Here is a 17,431-nt window from a genome sequence, read left to right as displayed (position 1 = left end):
GATGAAAATCATAGTTGATGCTCAGGCTCTCTGTTATGTTGTCTCTTGCCTACTTTCCTTGTTGCTTTATTTATTTCTGCATACAGTGGTTAATTAGTTTGCTGCCAAACAAGCAATAGATAATTATGGGAAGCCAATAATGTTTGGGCTCGTCAAGTGTTAATGTGCTGTATGTAATTTCCAATTGAATGGGGCTCCACCCTGTGTTCTCTGATCTGCCTCATCGTTTTACCGGAACTACCCAGATCACAATTCTAAAACAACAATTTTGTTTATTTGTTCCAAAGACAAATTACTAGGAAATGGAAGATAATAATAGCTTGGCATGGAAGTAAACGGTAGTATATATTTGGAAACAGCGGCACTGAGCCCAGTGAGCTTTCGAAGAACTCCTCGTAAAAACCCTGTTGTCTCTCTGTGTGTGTGCGTGTGTATGGAACAAAACACAAACAATCAATCCAAACATTTTCATAAAAGCCAAGGCATCATACACAGCTATAGCCAAACTAGCACAACAGGAATCCAAACAATTCCCAAATGCTGCAAACACAACTTGTCTTCCACCTGTTCTATGGTTAAGGACTAAAGGGCTTACTTATCTTTGACTGAGCATTTCATAGCCGACTTTCAACTTCCTTCTTACAAGGATGGAGTTAGAAAGAGATTAAAAAAAAAAAAAGAGTTCTTGATTCCTAAAATTTATGTAAAAGCATTATGCAATGAACTCTCAAAGAGGGGACAAAAAAAAGAGAGAAGGAACTAAATTGTAGTTGAGAAAAGAAAATGTAAAGTATGTTTTCTATATCCCTTTACTTCTCCATTCAGTTGTAACCCAAATTCTCTTTATATCCAAAGCATATGGTGAGGGAATGGTGAAGGCACCATCAACTCCCCTTTTCTCACATCCATGAAAACACCCATTGAATTTCTAACTACAATAATTCTGTTCATCATTCATTCCTATCTAGAGCTCCATCCTCCACTAATTCTCTCATTCTTTTCTTTTCTTTTCTTTTCTTTTTTTATTGTCTCTCTCTTCCCTTTTAACCGTCTCATACTTGAATTTTCTCCACACTTCTTGTTGCCACACCGTTATCTCTACATTGTGCATGCCCAAACCATCTTATTTAACAATTGTGTCACATCTTATATTCAATCAACCACACCCCAACCCTTAACCGAATTATCTCGTTTCCTTTCGTAGCATGCATACTAATACCTAATAGTTAATGACCAATAAAACAACACACCCGCCAATCATGAACTCAATTTAAATGTACATAACCTTAAACCCTAAATCGTCTAAAATCATCATCTAGAGGTGTAAAAACCTAAGTACACAAGAGATATATGAAGCTGAGATTGCCCTTTTACATGGGAGGCCCAACAATGTGGCACGCAAAGAAAGGTTATGTGCTTATGATGGCACTGACACTTTCATATAGAAACAGAATTGAAGATGAAAGAAGCGTGGTCGGAAGCTCAACAGGGGGATGGAGGGGTATAAACTAAAATAAGAGTGACAAACAAATAAAGAGTAGACAGATTTGGGTATACTTCCCTAATTGCAAAACTATCCTCATAGAGAGATCAAGGATGTATGCCAGGTACATTTTACTAGGTGATTCATCATTCTCAGTCCACTCATCATTCATCAACCTCATAATTCTGTAGGAAGCTTATTAAGCGGAAAATAATATTCTTCTGAGTTTTTTTTTATCTGAGTGGAGCACAGTTCAGATGGAGTAAAATGGAAAGTTTCATTCAAGGCCATAAATAGATTTCCACAATCTACTCCCCTTCCCGATCACCAGGTGTCTTGAATTCAACTTTAAATCTCGCACACGTCACAATATGATGCTGTCTGTTCAAGTAAAAAAAACTTAAGCATATAAGACGATTAAAAGATTATGAAAACTCATACAGTGGTGCTTGTCCATATAAAATTTGCTTCCTTAATAAGGGAGGGTCATGCTGTTAGAAGCTAAAACTGCCATATTTCTAAATAGTTCAATGCTCTGGCCCAATATTGACCATGAACCAATGTAGACACTGAAGCTCTCATTATTTCTATAAAGCCAATAAATTATTCCAAGTTTAGGGTATACATCAAGAAATTGATCTAAGGTTCGGCAACACACAACAAGGGTGTTTAAAACTGCTTCGTTAGCTAACAAAACTGGTATTGGACTAATTTCCACTCAAACTAAAAAGAAATATCCATAGCAACAAAATCATAACTTGGCAAATTATGAGAAATCAACATCAATAATCCTCAAAGCTAACTTACAAGTATTTTTTTTGGTAAGTACTAACTTACAAGTATGCTATTCTTCCAACTTTTATTCTTCAGGCTTCTTATTTCTTTCCTTGTTTCCATATATCAAACCAGTTTCCTGCAAACAAATTGACCCAAAACCAGACATATTTCACAACCAAACAAAAACAAGTTGATAATCACAAAGCATAGAGGAGGCGGACAATTGAGCAATCACCTGGGCATCAGGAATTGGTTTTCGTTTCTCCACATAGCGATATGGATCAGGTGATGCAGCTGCAAGTGCTGCCCTTTCCTGCAATTGGAAAGAAAAAAGAAGAAAGAAGAAAACATTTTCATCAATTCATCCCCAGAAACCCTAGAAACAGATGTTTGGATTTCAGTCATTCAAATGGGGGGAAACCTCTTGTTGCCGTTTGAGGTCTTGGGAGGGCTTGACCCAGAGAAAGTAAGCGAGGGTTCCGGCAACGACCCAGGAAGCGAGGTTGCTTGGCCCTCTAAGGCCTCCCATGGAATTCCCCAAGAAGGACCTAAAATTCCCCAATGTTCTCTTCCAACTGCTGGCCATTGACGGAGACGGGACTTGGTTGCTCAACTGGAATCGACGGCCCCACTTGTATACGCTTGCTTAATCTCAGTCGGAAATTGTGCACTGAGGATCAAGTAGTGCAGTGGTGGGAGGAGTAAAGGAGAGAGCTTGGTAATACAAGATCACCTTTGCTTTCTCGGTCGATGATTCGTAACTACCAAACTTTACAAGATTGTACGGCGGCTGCACTCTGCCGGTTTCTTCACTGGGCTGACAGTTTGCCACGTCTAACTCAAATCTAAAGCCCAAATAATTAAAAATTGGGCCCAACCCAACAACAACGTTTTGTTTGCGTTTTTTGGAGCAATTTATTTGCACACACAACACAATTGAACTCAATACACTCTTTTAATTTTTTTCTAATACACACATTGAATTTATCAAATTAACTTTTCACACACATTAATTACATAACATTTAGTATCCTAAATTAACCTCTACCTCAGCCACATATATCCCGATCCTCTCCTCCTTCTACGAAGTAATAATCAATCACAATCCTCCGCTCATTAGCCCACAACCACAAATTCAAGTCAGAACCCGATGATGACATTTTGCACTCAGTTGATGGTCAACACAAACAAAGGTGTATACGCTTTCTACACAATATCTCAAGAAAGATCAGCAATAGATCCCTCGCTAGTAGACTATAAATGGTCACCTCAGAGGAGGAAACTTAAAAGGGCTGCATCGACATTCAAAGATGGCCATTGTTTTAGCCTGGTCTCAACTCTCAAATCACATCCATCCACAAGGAACTTATATCTAAGATGAATGACTCACTCCATTCAATCAACCTCTTTCAGCTAGCTGCTCCCATTGTAGACACTTCACCCATCGAGGACACAAAACCAGCAGTTGTTTATGTTTTACTTTAGCTGTTTCTTCTCCCTTTTTTGCCATCATTTCCGATGCCCTGTTGTAGCTCTTTTTTAGTGTTTATATATATCTCCTGTCTATCAACAAAAAAAAAAAAAAAAACGAGTTGTCTAACCAATATTTGCAAACTAGTATGATTACAACCACTTGCAAACTGTTTCATTTGACAACGGCGCTCTATCGATTGTTTCGGATCTCCTAGGAGGCTTTGCGCGGCCGACAAAGATTCTCTTAATCTTCGACGCGCTTGTACTTTGGGAGAGCAGAGTACTACTCTTCATTTCTTCACGAGGCTTGTTAAACTTTCATCTCTTTTTTCGTCATTTTTCTCGTGTCCTCTCGCTTGTTTGTTCTCCATTATCGTTATTTTCAGTCTTAAAACTAATACAGAGGCTTCACTATACACACACATATATGTAGAAAAAGAGATTAGATGCACCAAAGTTGTGCGTTTTGACCAAATGAAATGGCCTATGCGTGAATCAGGATTGGTTATTAAATTTAAAAATTGGGCTTCGATACATAAATGTAAAAGGTGGACCATCCCTTTTGTTTTTTCCTTTTCTTTTTCACAGGCAGAAGCATTTCTAAATTCTAACACTAACTTTAGTTAGGAGGTCTGGTCTGGTTAAAGAAAGTAAATGGGAATATACAAGCAGAAGCAGAAGCACAGAGCAATTCTGGAAGTAATTACAAGCCATGAAAGCACCAGTGTCATTGAGTTCATCTGAATGTGAGGTCTGGTTCTTGTGTACAAAGACGACAGAAAGGGCAAAAAAAAAAAAAAAAACATCAAACCACTACGACTAGGACCACTTTCTAACACAACTATGGTCCCAAACTACAAAGTACAAAACAAATAGCACTACCTAACAAAGGGGAAAAAAAGGAACAAAATTAAAAAAAAAAAAAAAATCACAACTAGGCACAACACTGAGGAAGGGAAGGGAGACCAAATAATTGTTCAGAGAATTTTGCCTCACCATTGCATTCTAAGATGGACCAGTAACAGTCGGGTCATGGCCCTCTTTCCATATAATTGCAGACTTTACAGCTATGAAAGCCAAGCAACAAAATGTGGACCAACAACCACCTTGTTTTCTTCTTTCCCCAAGTTCCCTTCTCTTACTTAGTTCCTACTTCTTATTTGTAGTTCAATCATGGGATCACTTTCTTGGTTTTAAGAACCAACCTTCGAGACATCCTTGCTAGATCTGTTGTATTTCATATGACTCTTCACGAGCTGGCCGGCTGCAATGGCAGACATCAGGGAAAGTTCTCCTGCCAAAACTGCACCTGCAATAATGGTCGCCAAGAGTCTTGAGTTCGACCCTGGTGACTCTCTGTTTGCACCCTTCACGCCAAGCAAATTCAGGCAAGCAGATTGAGATGCAAGTTGAGTACCGCCTCCAACTGTACCCACCTGATATAAAACACAACTCTTGTGAGCTACCGATAAATGAATAAACCATTAAACGCCATTAAATAGAAACCTCGATCACCTCAATTGAAGGCATGGTCACAGATATGTGAAGATCCTTCCCATCATTAAGAGGTTCCATCATGGTGATGCAGTGAGAACTCTCAACATTTTGTGCAGGGTCCTGACCAGTAGCAATAAAGATTGCAGAAACAATATTGCTAGCATGGGCGTTAAATCCACCAAGAGAGCCCGCAACAGCTGAGCCAGCAAGATTCTTCAGCACATTGAGCTCTACAAGGCTAGAAACGCTGGTCTTAAGTACCTTTTTAACCACCTCTTCCTTTATAATCGCTTCACAAACAACTGACTTCCCACGACCTTCGATCCAGTTCACGGCAGCAGGTTTCTTGTCAGAGCAGAAGTTTCCTATCCAATCGAGAAAGGGCCAAGTATCACAAAACTAATTAGTTTCTTCATTAAGATGATGTTAGGACCACGAGTGATGTTCCCATACAATGAGGAAACATCAACCCAATACAAGAAAAAATCAGCGCATGACAATGATTACCACAATTAAAATTGAATGAAAAGGAAGACAACAGCTGAAACATGCAACTATGCTGGTTCTAACAGTAGATATGGCATAATATTGTTGAGAAGATCAAGCCAAAACAGATAAAACATCGAACAGATCATTGAAACACAAATGAAAATGATTATTACGACAATGCTGAAATCCTCAAATTCCAAAATGATGCTAATTGGAAAGGGTTTTAAAAAATGTACTGTTTTTGTGAGCACTTTAAAAATCAAGCCAACTTCTCATTAGGATAAATCCTTTTGTTGGTTATTAACATAAATTCGATCAAATCTCAAACGGTAATATGTCCATTATAGTATTCTTACTGCAGTTGCACTTGAATAACCTCATCTATAATAGTCCAATAAAAGCACAGATAAAGCCCAATTCACTAACTATGTCGCAAAAGAACTTACCAGAGATGCCAATCACATCCATGTCAGGGAAATCGTTCTGCAGGAATTCTAGGACATTCTGAACTCCCTTTGAGACCATATTCATCCCCATTGCGTCACCTGTGCCGCAGCAGAATCTCATAAACAGATTCTTTCCCGCGATGGAACAGTGAACACCTTGAAGTCTTGCAAATCTACTTGACCTGCAACAAAGGAAGATAAACTCCTGATTATGATTTTCCCAAACTCTTGCAAAATTTCCTAGCTATAGAAATACGTAGTAAGGTTATAAATTGCTAGCCTTGGAAATATTCTAGACACCAAACACAGGCCCAAAAAAAAAAAAAAAAGTGGTCATGTCACCCCTAAACATCCATCCACATCAGAAAATTTCTAAACCAGAGTCAAAATCACAACATAATCATAAAGAGAGAACTTTTACAGAACGTAAATCAGACTAACCTATTGAAAACGACGGCCAAGGTATCGAAATTATCGGGATTCTCCATGAAGAACTTCAACTCCGCTGCTCGTTTGGCTGACCCGAACCGTACAACAGGCGCCCTGGTCATGCCATCTTTCAACAACGCGCTGGTTGCACCACCGGACGCATAGATCGCTTTGCAGCCCCTATTGGTGCTCGCCACCAGGCACCCCTCCGTGGTCGCCATCGGTACCGAGTATTCATAGTCGTCCAGCAGCAAAGGCCCCACGATACCCACCGGAATCTGCACGAATCCTATCGGCATTTCGCAGCACTGACCTAAAATCGACTCGTAATCAAATCCTTCCAAAGGCAGCCCCTCCAGGGACTTCCCCGTCGTCCTCTGCAATGCCTCGCGGCGAATTGCCGCAGCTCTCTTACAGTCTCCGAGCTTGGATTCGAGCGAATAGGACGGGATGGTACCGTCGACGACGGACTTTACGATGTCCTCGTCTTCTTCAGAGGCTAAAGTTGTAATTAATGGTTCGGGATTGGGCAGTCTCGGAGGAGGAGCAGAGATTGAGGCCGCTTGCGCGGGAGGGCAGGTGACGAGGCGGTGAGTGTTGACATAGTTAGGATCAGATTCATCGTCAAGTTCCCAGGGCTCGTGAGAAGCGCGTGCGATGAAGGACTGGACGAAATCGATGCCGAAGAAACCGAGGAGGTAGATGAAGGAGGCGATGAGGGAGACAATGGCAGCGATCTCAGAGAGCGTGACTACGTGGAGGGGAGTGGAGTTGCGGATCTTGTCGCGCCAGCGATGGAGGAGGTAGTAAGCGACGGAGAAAAAAAGCGTGAAGAAAATGGCGTTAGTTAGGTAGAGCGGGAGAGGGAGCGCGTCCGACGCTTTGGGCGCTGGAGATCGCGAGAGCTCATCAATTGAAGAAGATTGTTGTTCCTTGTCATTAAAACGGTGGAGGTCACCGTGTGAGGGGGGAATGCGGGAAGGTTTGGGTTGGCGGCGGCGGAGGTCCATTGGGAAAATCCCGGCGGGCGGAGAATGAAAGGGAAGATCGAAAATGTGCAAGGGTAGGAGGCGTTGGTATGAGCGGCAGTCACAGAAGATTTGGGAGGGCTTTATAGGGGGGGCGTTTGAGCACTTGCTACGGGTGGTCCACACGTGTGGTGATGCACAGAGCAGCACCAGCATTGCAAAATAAAAAGTAGTAAATATTTTTAAAAAAAAGAAAAAGAAAAAGAAAATAATTACAACTCAAAAGATGACCAGTTTTACACGTGGTCGATGTGGCAAAGGCAAAGCGGCTTCCTCCTATTCTTAATCTGTTTGCTGTTGTTTTCTTATAAATCGTTGAAGACGCGTAAGTATAATACTCCATCAAACTAAAAAAACAAACAAATAATATTGTCAATTGTCATGATAAATGGGTAATTAATCCAACATACCAAATGTAAGATGTGATTAGAATTGTATTGTGATGAGATCGGAGCATTTAAGAGAGAGAGAGAATTATTTTATGTGGGGGTGGGGCTTGTATAGCATATATAGTCCACTTCACTTGTAGTCTGATTTATATATAATGCATGACATTAATTACCGTAAAAGGTGCCTCCCCTTCACATGGTATTTTAAGTTGACTGCAAATTAAAGCCGCCATGCTATCTATATATGTGTATGTTTTGAATTTTTTAAAACATTATTCTGTATGGCATGGGTATTCATCATGTATTGACATTATTGACATTAAATCCTCACATTATGGCCAACTTTGCTCCTCAAATTATGGCATAATTTGTTCCTCAAATTATGGCATAATTTGCTCCTCAAATTATGGATCAAATTATGGAACCTTTGTCCCATAATTTGCTCCTCAAATTATGGAACATTTGTCTTAGGGTGTAATATTTGATCCCTATATATATGAGGTTGTAATTGTAATGTCAAAATCAATATACATACACACCAAATATTGCCTCTATTCTTCTCTACAATTGCTCCTATTTTTTCTACATGGTATCGGAGCAGGTCATGTTGTAGAAACATTACAGGGAGATATGGTAAATTACACCTCAAATCCAATTTCCCTTATAAATGAGTTTGCAACCTATCTTCAGGAGAAGGGAAGAGTAAATTACACCTCAAATTCCACAACCCTCCTTGGTAAGTTTGCTGGGTTCTTATCAGACTCGAGACATCAATCCAATGACAACTTTGAAGGTATTCTCAGTGCATTCTCTACTGCTATAGAATTTAATACCGTGCATGATTTTTGGATTGTTGATTCTGGTGCCACCGATCATATGACAAATAAATTAACCAATTTGTCTGACTTCAAAAAATTTTCTACTCCATCCCATGTGTCAATTGCCAATGGGAATGGTGTTCCTGTTCTTGGTGAAGGTAAACTTAAATTGTTGTCTAAAGATGTGACTTCAATGGCTTTATATGTTCCATCTTTTCCAGTCAAGTTACTTTCGGTTAGAAAACTCACTCAAGCTTTAAATTGTTGTGTTATATTTCTTCCTCATGAGGTACTTTTTCAAGATCTTGTCACCAAGAAGATCATTGGTAGAGGATTTTTTCTACAAGGTCTCTACTACATCTCAGGAAATTTTCAAACTAGCAAAAGTACTCAAGTCTCGTTTTTTCCTTCTTCCTCGGCAGATCATGTTCTCTGGCATCAACGTTTAGCACATCCTTCAGATAATATTCTCACTAAATTGTTGCCAAATGTTGATACCAAATATTTTTCTTGTGAAATTTGCCATTTGTCAAAATCTACTAGACTACCTTTTGTGTCTTCTTCTTCTAGAACTACTAGAATGTTTGAACTTGTTCACTCCGATATTTGGGGACCTACTCTTGAATCAATTGATGGTTTTAAATATTTTGTTACATTTATTGATGATTTCTCACGTGTTACTTGGGTGTACTTGTTGAGATCAAAAAGTGAAGTTATGAATATCTTCAAAGATTTTCATATGCTTGTTCAGACTCAATTTTCCTCTAAAATTCAAACACTTCGTTCTGATAATGGCACAGAATTCATGTCTAAAAATATGACACAGTATTTATATTCTCATGGCATTGTGCATCAGACTAGTTGTGTTGGTACTCCTCAACAGAACGGAGTAGCAGAACGCAAAAATAGAGACTTGTTGGAAAAAACTCGTGCTTTGATGCTTCACATGCATGTTCCAAAAGTTTTTTGGTCTTATGGAGTATTAGCAGCAGTTTATATCATTAATCGGCTTCCGAGCCGAGTGTTGTCTTTTAAATCTCCCCTTGAAGTTTTGCAGGAGAAAACTATTGATGTGTCTCACTTGAAAGTATTTGGTTGCACTTGCTTTGTGCATATACAAGGAGCTCATCGTGATAAGCTTGATGCCCGAGCTGCTAAGTGTATTTTTCTGGGGTATTCTTCGACCCAGAAGGGGTATAAATGTTATCATCCTGATTCTCGAAGATTATTTGTCTCCAGAGATGTTATGTTTGAAGAAGCAACACCTTATTATACAAATCCTCAAGATGATTTAGAGGACGTGTTTCCCTTGCCTATATCCGAGATTATTTCTGAAGGGGTTCCTCACAAGCCTAATATTGCTGAGTTTGTTCCGCACCAGGCCACTGAAAATCCTCCAACTGGACAGGCTGAACTCCTTCCAAATGTGCTAGCTGAAAATCTGGTTGAAAATCCTCCAGCCGAACAGCCCGAGAATCTCCAAGATGTGCATGTGCTTGCTTCCACTAATAATCATGAGGTGCTTGCTTCCACTAATAGTCATGAGGTTTCACCGTCATTGGTTCGACGGAATCCTACTCGAAACCGCGTCCCTCCAACAAAACTTCAAGATTACGTCACTTTTTCTGCTTGTCATCCTCTCTCCAAGTATGTCACTTATCATCGTCTTTCCTCAGCTCATGTGGCATTTCTCACCGCTATTTCTACTGTTCATGAACCTAAGAATTTCAAGGAAGCAAATTCTCAGGAAATATGGCGACAAGCTATGGGTGAAGAGCTTCAAGCTCTTGCTGAAAATCAGACTTGGAGTGTTGTTAAACTTCCTCCTGGAAAACAACCAGTGGGGAGCCGCTGGATATATAAAACTAAATTTCACTCGGATGGCACCATTGACAGGCATAAAGCTCGCCTTGTGGCCCAGGGATTTACTCAAACCTTTGGTGTGGATTACAAAGAGACGTTTGCTCCTGTTGCTAAGATGAATACAGTGCGTACTCTCCTCTCAGTTGCCGTAAATTGTGGATGGTCTATGAGTCAAATGGACGTCAAAAATGCTTTCCTTCATGGGGATCTTGAAGAAGAAGTCTATATGAAACTACCTCCAGGACATCCACAGAGTTCGGATTCTTCTTTGGTTTGTCACCTACACAAATCAATCTATGGGTTGAAACAATCTCCGCGTGCTTGGCACGCCAAGTTAAGTACCGTTCTTCAAGAGGTTGGTTTCTCTCGCAGTACAGCTGATTCTTCCTTGTTCATTCGTCGTTCTTCCAATACTATAGTGGTGGTCCTAATTTATGTTGATGATCTTATTATTGCTGGGAATAGTATTGATACTATTTCTCAACTCAAAACCACTCTTCAATCTCGATTTCCTATTAAGGATCTTGGTTCCTTAAATTACTTTCTTGGCATTGAAATGGCAGTTTCTAGCAAAGGTTTATTTCTGAATCAAAGGAAGTATATTCTTGATTTGCTAGAGGAAACCGAAATGATGAATTCAAAACCAGCATCCACTCCACTGGATAGCAAATTAAATCTTGATACAGCCAGTGAACCTTTACAAGGAGTTAGTGATTACCAACGGTTGGTTGGTAAGCTCATTTATCTCACTATTACTCGACCTGACATTGCTTATGGTGTAAGTCTTGTTAGCCAGTTCATGCACGCTCCTACTCTTTTCCATTTGGGCATTGTCAAAAGAATCTTACGTTATCTCAAGGGTTCTATTGGTCGTGGCATAGTTCTAGCTAAGCACGGTCACTTACGGATTACAGGATATAGTGATTCTGATTGGGCTGGAAATGCCCTTGATCGAAAGTCCACTTCCGGCTATTGTATGTTTGTTGGTGGAAATCTTGTTTCTTGGCGTAGCAAAAAACAACATGTGGTTGCTCGTTCTAGTGCTGAAGCTGAATATCGTGCAATGGCATCCAGTGCATGTGAACTAATATGGCTTAAGAGTTTGCTCGTAGATTTGGGTTTTCCAAGTAGTCTTCCTATGACTCTTTTTTGTGATAATCAGGCTGCTATGCATATTGCTGCTAACCCCGTGTTTCATGAACGTACAAAACATATTGAAGTTGATTGTCATTTTATTCGTCATCAAGTTCAAAATCAAGTTATTCAAACAGTTTACACTCGAAGCCATGATCAGCTTGCTGATGTTTTTACAAAGGTTCTGTCTTCTGGTCATTTTCACCGATTATTGTCCAAGCTTGACTCAATCAATCCTCTTGATCCAGCTTGAGGGGGAGTATTGACATTATTGACATTAAATCCTCACATTATGGTCAACTTTGCTCCTCAAATTATGGCATAATTTGTTCCTCAAATTATGGCATAATTTGCTCCTCAAATTATGGATCCTTTGTCCCATAATTTGCTCCTCAAATTATGGAACATTTGTCTTAGGGTGTAATGTTTGATCCCTATATATATGAGGTTGTAATTGTAATGTCAAAATCAATATACATACACACCAAATATTGCCTCTATTCTTCTCTACAATTGCTCCTATTTTTTCTACATCATGTAATCCAAGAAAACCATACTTTAATCAAACAATAATCAGGCTCTTTCGACTCTACCTTTATCTTTTACCGAACTTCAGATTCTTTTTGTTTTAGTAATCGGAAGATCCCTTGGCTTATTATTATGCTAAACATTATCTTCTTCTCTTTAATCTCTTTTATATATATATATATATATAAAAGACCAATTTATTGTATCCACACACAACCACTCCTCATTCCTTTTAAACCTTTGCCTTCCAAATATTTCCTTCTTTTTTTTTTTTGACAAAATCTAGTAAGTACAACATCGAAAAAATACGCGAGATTCTTACACTTTATAAGATCAAACCCTCCCTCGTTATACCATCAAAACCATTTCTCAAAAACCTACTGAGTCGTGTTTTGACCTATTAGTAATTGGGCTTTACTCAATGGATAACCCCATCGGTTAAGCAGCTTCTTAGTAATGGTCACAAGTTCAAGTATGACGTGTATTTATATAAAGTTACAATTCGAGCTAAACTTTGTGAACAATGCTGTTGTTCCAAAGGCCTTATCAAACTTTGCATTTTATTTGGGGTTGAGGTGACAGACATGTCTTATGGGCAATAGGCCAATAGTTATCACTCAAATCGAATGTTATGTAGCCACAGAGGTGGATGGGTGGCACATGCACGGGGGTGGATTTTTGCAAAAAAAAAAAAGAAAAGAAATTAAAAGAATATTAGGCATTAGGTACCAATTTATGCAAAAAATTAAAATAGGGCGCTATATGAGTTTCACTGCCAAAATAGCACATCTTTTGAAGTTGCTCTAAATATCGGCATGCTCACTCGTGCTTATAGTTGAGTAGAATATGGTAGAAATCACTGTCACACATGACGGGGTTTGTGGCTTAATTAGAACACTACAAATTTTAGGTATAACAACTTCTTCGTAAGTCCTAATTTTGGTCTCTTCCTGCCTATCAATTTTTAAATTTATTTATTTTTTTGTCTCTTCCTTGATGGTAGTAGTTTACTTGCGGGATGAACCTTTTCCACCTCATAATTCTGAGGGGGCAACATTTCTAGCCAATTAAGTAACTACTACTGTTATTTGACTTGACCATGCAAATTCTAACTTTTCTTATTAAGAACATAAATATTTGAGATTGGATTCTACAACAACAACAACAACAAAACGTGGTACACGATTACTCTTGGTGAGTGATGATGAAAATGATTAATTAAATATCATCATGAATAAACGTTTCTGGCATCGGACACCTGTCCCCGACATATGTACCCTAGCTAGTTTTATTTTCTTCCTTTCGGCTCCATATAAATAAATTGCATTGATTGCTTCCTCAAAAAAAAAAAAAAAAAAAGAATTGCATTGATCCACTGTTATAAATTAAAACAAGGATCCAGCAATTTAGTATCTCAATTATTTGAGCGGTAAATATGCAACACGACTCACCTCTCACGGAATCTTATACATACAACTGGATCCACAGCTGAGATACCAAATTCGTAGAATCGTTATTATATATTTTCCTTCATCAGTGTACGAGCAGAGTCGGTCAAACTTTTCCCTGAATTATTGGAGCACGTGCTTCACACTTGTACTGTGGATTCTCACACAAGCAGGGACAGGGTACGTGATGTGTCTAGTCTCTGCTGCATTAGCCATGCACGTACACTGACATGGGGCTCCAGGATATTGACTGTTCTTTAACTCACACGACAACGTGTTGCTCGTTCCTTCTTTCTTTTTTTAAAAAAAATATTTCTAAGCCCAACAAGCAAGGTAAGTTAAGCAAATTGAATTAAGATAACACCATTTTACGTGCATTTAACACAGACTTACCAACAAAAAAAAGTGTATTTAACACAGAAGCAGAAGGGACGAGCAACACACTTCTGAATGCAAGTAGCTAGCCTGCTTCTCATTCAACTTTTGCAAGGTACGTTTATGATAATAATATACCAAAATGACCTTCACTACTGAGAGTATGCAACATGTCTTAATTAAGACCTAGCACAAACGGCCAACAGCAGAGGACAAGCATCCAAGTGTTACTTTCTTAGTTCATATAAAGGGGACCCTCTATCATTACTAAACGATCCATCTCTTGTATTCTAACACACTTAATAACAAATTGAGAGAAGAGAGCTTTGAGCACCGAATTTTCTACTCTTTTGACAATTTACTTACTTAAGCGTCAGAATGATCCCCGAGCACATCCCTCATAGCCTTCAGCATAACAAAGATCATATTGAATTCATGTCACGTCCTCGGAACTGAAGATAATTTTGAACGTGATCAGTCTCATTCTCTATCTATTTGTATTCATCGTCCGTGACCCGTAAGTGCAGCCATTGTATATATATTCTCACCTTTCAATTGACATCAGTAAAATGACATGGCAGATCGATGGATATGAGAGAATAGTTAATAAGTTTAGGCACATTATATTGTAGACGTGCGTGATCGATGTTGTGGAAGCTCTGCCTTTGGTATATGAGGCTGAAGGCAGATACATATGCGCATAGCACTTCCTAATCCTATAACAACGTGCGAGGGATTTAGATGAAAAACTAAAAGGCCATTAATGCCAACTACAATTACATATGGTTTATGTTATAGATTTCTTTACTCTGATGCTGACCTGCTAGATTTCTGGAGTAATTTCAATTCCTTATTAGTACTGCTGCTTTTGCACTGCCAGTTTCACTGAGGTGGATGAACCAAAAAAAAAAAAACAATTGCTGACTTCAGAGGAAACCTTTTAGTGATTCCATTGAGAGCTACGTACCAAAGGGCTGGAATATTGGGCTAAAAATGTAAACATTTTGATTCTTCTCCAAAAATCCCCCATGATTGTTGTGCTTCAGAAATAATTCTTGTGAACATTTTGAGCAAGGACACATAATTTGGTCTTGTGTTTTGTATTGCAACTGAATTTATGAGCTTCAGGGTATGCAGGCACTAATGAGTACATTGAATTATCCATGTGACTAAGTACTATTGTTGGCGATAATTCATAAAAAACAAAGTCGTGTAAGTATGATGTATCCACAGTGAATAGATAAACTCAAATAGGACAATATTGTTGATTTGAGTGGACTGAGAATTTTGATATTGCTAAAATTGGATTAAAATTTAGAAGCTTGTTGATTGAAAAGAAATGTTCTTCTTTTTGTTTTTTTAAAAAATAAAATAAAATAGTTACTATAAAAATTGGTGCTTTTGTTTTTGATTTTACTGGCAGTGGATGAGAGGTATGCTCACTCGAAGAAGCTTGAGAAGGCATCAGAGAACCTGAAACTCTTCAAGGCAGATCTACTATATTACAGCTCCCTTTACTCTGCAATTGTAGGATGCAATGGAGTCTTCTATGTTGCTAGCCCCGTTCCTTCCCCCACTAAATCTTTTCAAATAAAACAAATAGTACTTGTAGTATCACATTCTTTCTAATACACATTAAAGTGAAGGAGAAGACAATGTTGTTATCGATGTCCAGTCCAGGTAGAGGTTCTCGAGCCAGTTGTGAAGGGCACATTAAATGTACTGAAGGCGTGCTTTGAAGCCAAGGTAATGCGAGCTGTTTGGAACCATCAGAACTCCTAACACCCCTTCTCAAGCGGACGCAGCGCAGGGGAATTAGGCCTGCTCTGGAGACCCCCCTGTGAGTAGCTTCCCGGTTGTCTTTTGATGTTCTAAAATTAGATATATAAAGCACTTGCATTTGGTATTCAAATTTGAACTTGTAGCACTTTTTCCCAGCATTTTGTGTCCAAACAAGGAAGTAGCTTGCACACAAAAGATGAGATCTATTGTTACTCTGTGACAAACCTTGCATCATTTCTATTTACGAAAAATGGCAAATTGGCAAGTAAAAACATTCTCTTCTCACCTTTATAATGATGTCAACAGTGGCATGTCCTAGCAGAAGATTATGAGACAATGCTGAATATATATATATATATATATATGCACAGCACACACTGTCACAGCCCTGGATCTGGTTGAGAAACTGAAAGAGTATTTATCCAAACTACAAATACCCCAAAAACTATAAGTAGGTCTTGTGCTTTTGATTTCTTCTTCTTATGAATGCTATTAATTAATTAAATTATATATATATTTTACATTTTAACCTGCATTCTTAATTAAGTTGCTTAACAGATAATATTCTTATGTACAGGCATTTACACTGATGAGGATGATCGAGATTCGAGAACTGCTGACTTCAGAGAAGTTGCGGAAAGAATTTCAAAGTGATTGATTTGTGTCGTTTGTAGGAGATCAAGAATAGATGCAGAGGAAGAGGGAGTGAAGAAGAAGAAGAAAGAAAGAAAGGAAGAAGATCAGAGATAGGAGAGTCTGTATTCATTTCATTGCAAGTTTTGTACATATCTCATGTAGAGTATTTATATTACAAACAATTTGTATTAGTGACCGTTTGACAACGGTCAAATACATGAGTTTTGGGTCAGGCTTAATATCAATTAGATTAAGTTAGGTCCAAATGTGCCCAGCGAGACAATGGGCTGATGTGTGAGGTTTAGCGGCCCAATCTCTGAAGCAGTAAGCCCAGGTGAGCTCAGCCTCCTTGAGAGGCCTTGTGAGAAGCCTAGAAGAGCATGGTAAGACTTCTTCTTCCTGCGAAGCCTAATCGAGCCAGTTGTGCTCTCATCGAACCATAACCTCAAATCCTTCGATCCATGACCTCAGTTCCTTCATTCTGTCAGTTGCAGAGGTTGGGCTGGGCTTTTCAGCCATTAGAGGAAACCCTCATTGATTCCGTCGAAGAGCTGGAATCTTGGACTAAGAAAGTAGACATCTTGTTATGTTTTCCTACCTTTTGTTTTGTTTCTGGGTCAGAATAAGGTATGATTTTCCATAAAAAAAGAAAAGAAAAAGAATGAGGTATGATTTAAAACAGTAACATTGGACTAAACTCCTAGACATGTATCATCATGTGGTTGTTCTCGCCTCTTGTGTGTATATGCATTGATATAATTTTGCTGGAGGTCGTCTTTAATATTCCTGCAGCTGCTAGTATGATTGTTCTTGCTGCTCTTTTTCTTTTTCTTTGC

At 38.9% G+C, this 17,431-nt stretch overlaps 2 protein-coding genes across 3 annotated transcripts; both read right to left on the bottom strand.

Annotated features, from left to right (window-relative positions):
- Positions 1-252: 252 nt before the first annotated feature.
- Positions 253-3,019, bottom strand: LOC120009443. 2 transcript variants are annotated; one of them, XM_038860049.1, is made up of 4 exons: positions 2,682-3,019; positions 2,496-2,573; positions 2,321-2,396; positions 253-415 (listed from the first exon to the last, which is right to left on the bottom strand). In XM_038860049.1, exons 1-3 carry the CDS (start codon positions 2,844-2,846, stop codon positions 2,343-2,345), a joined length of 297 nt encoding a protein of 98 aa, XP_038715977.1. In that variant the 5' UTR covers positions 2,847-3,019; the 3' UTR covers positions 253-415; positions 2,321-2,342. The 2 variants fall into 2 exon arrangements, with proteins under 2 accessions (XP_038715977.1, XP_038715976.1); XM_038860048.1 differs by lacking the exon at positions 253-415 and adding an exon at positions 1,478-1,864 and having other exon boundaries at positions 2,682-3,018.
- Positions 3,020-4,433: 1,414 nt separating this feature from the next.
- Positions 4,434-7,808, bottom strand: LOC120009517 (3-hydroxy-3-methylglutaryl-coenzyme A reductase 1). Its single transcript, XM_038860138.1, has 4 exons — positions 6,607-7,808; positions 6,166-6,347; positions 5,249-5,595; positions 4,434-5,169 (listed from the first exon to the last, which is right to left on the bottom strand). The coding sequence occupies exons 1-4, from the start codon at positions 7,776-7,778 to the stop codon at positions 4,927-4,929; spliced, it is 1,944 nt and encodes a 647-aa protein (XP_038716066.1). The 5' UTR covers positions 7,779-7,808; the 3' UTR covers positions 4,434-4,926.
- Positions 7,809-17,431: the final 9,623 nt, after the last annotated feature.

Source organism: Tripterygium wilfordii, chromosome 11 (assembly GCF_013401445.1).
Source record: "Tripterygium wilfordii isolate XIE 37 chromosome 11, ASM1340144v1, whole genome shotgun sequence".
Lineage (NCBI taxonomy): Eukaryota > Viridiplantae > Streptophyta > Magnoliopsida > Celastrales > Celastraceae > Tripterygium > Tripterygium wilfordii.
This window is presented reverse-complemented; position numbering and strand designations above follow the sequence as displayed.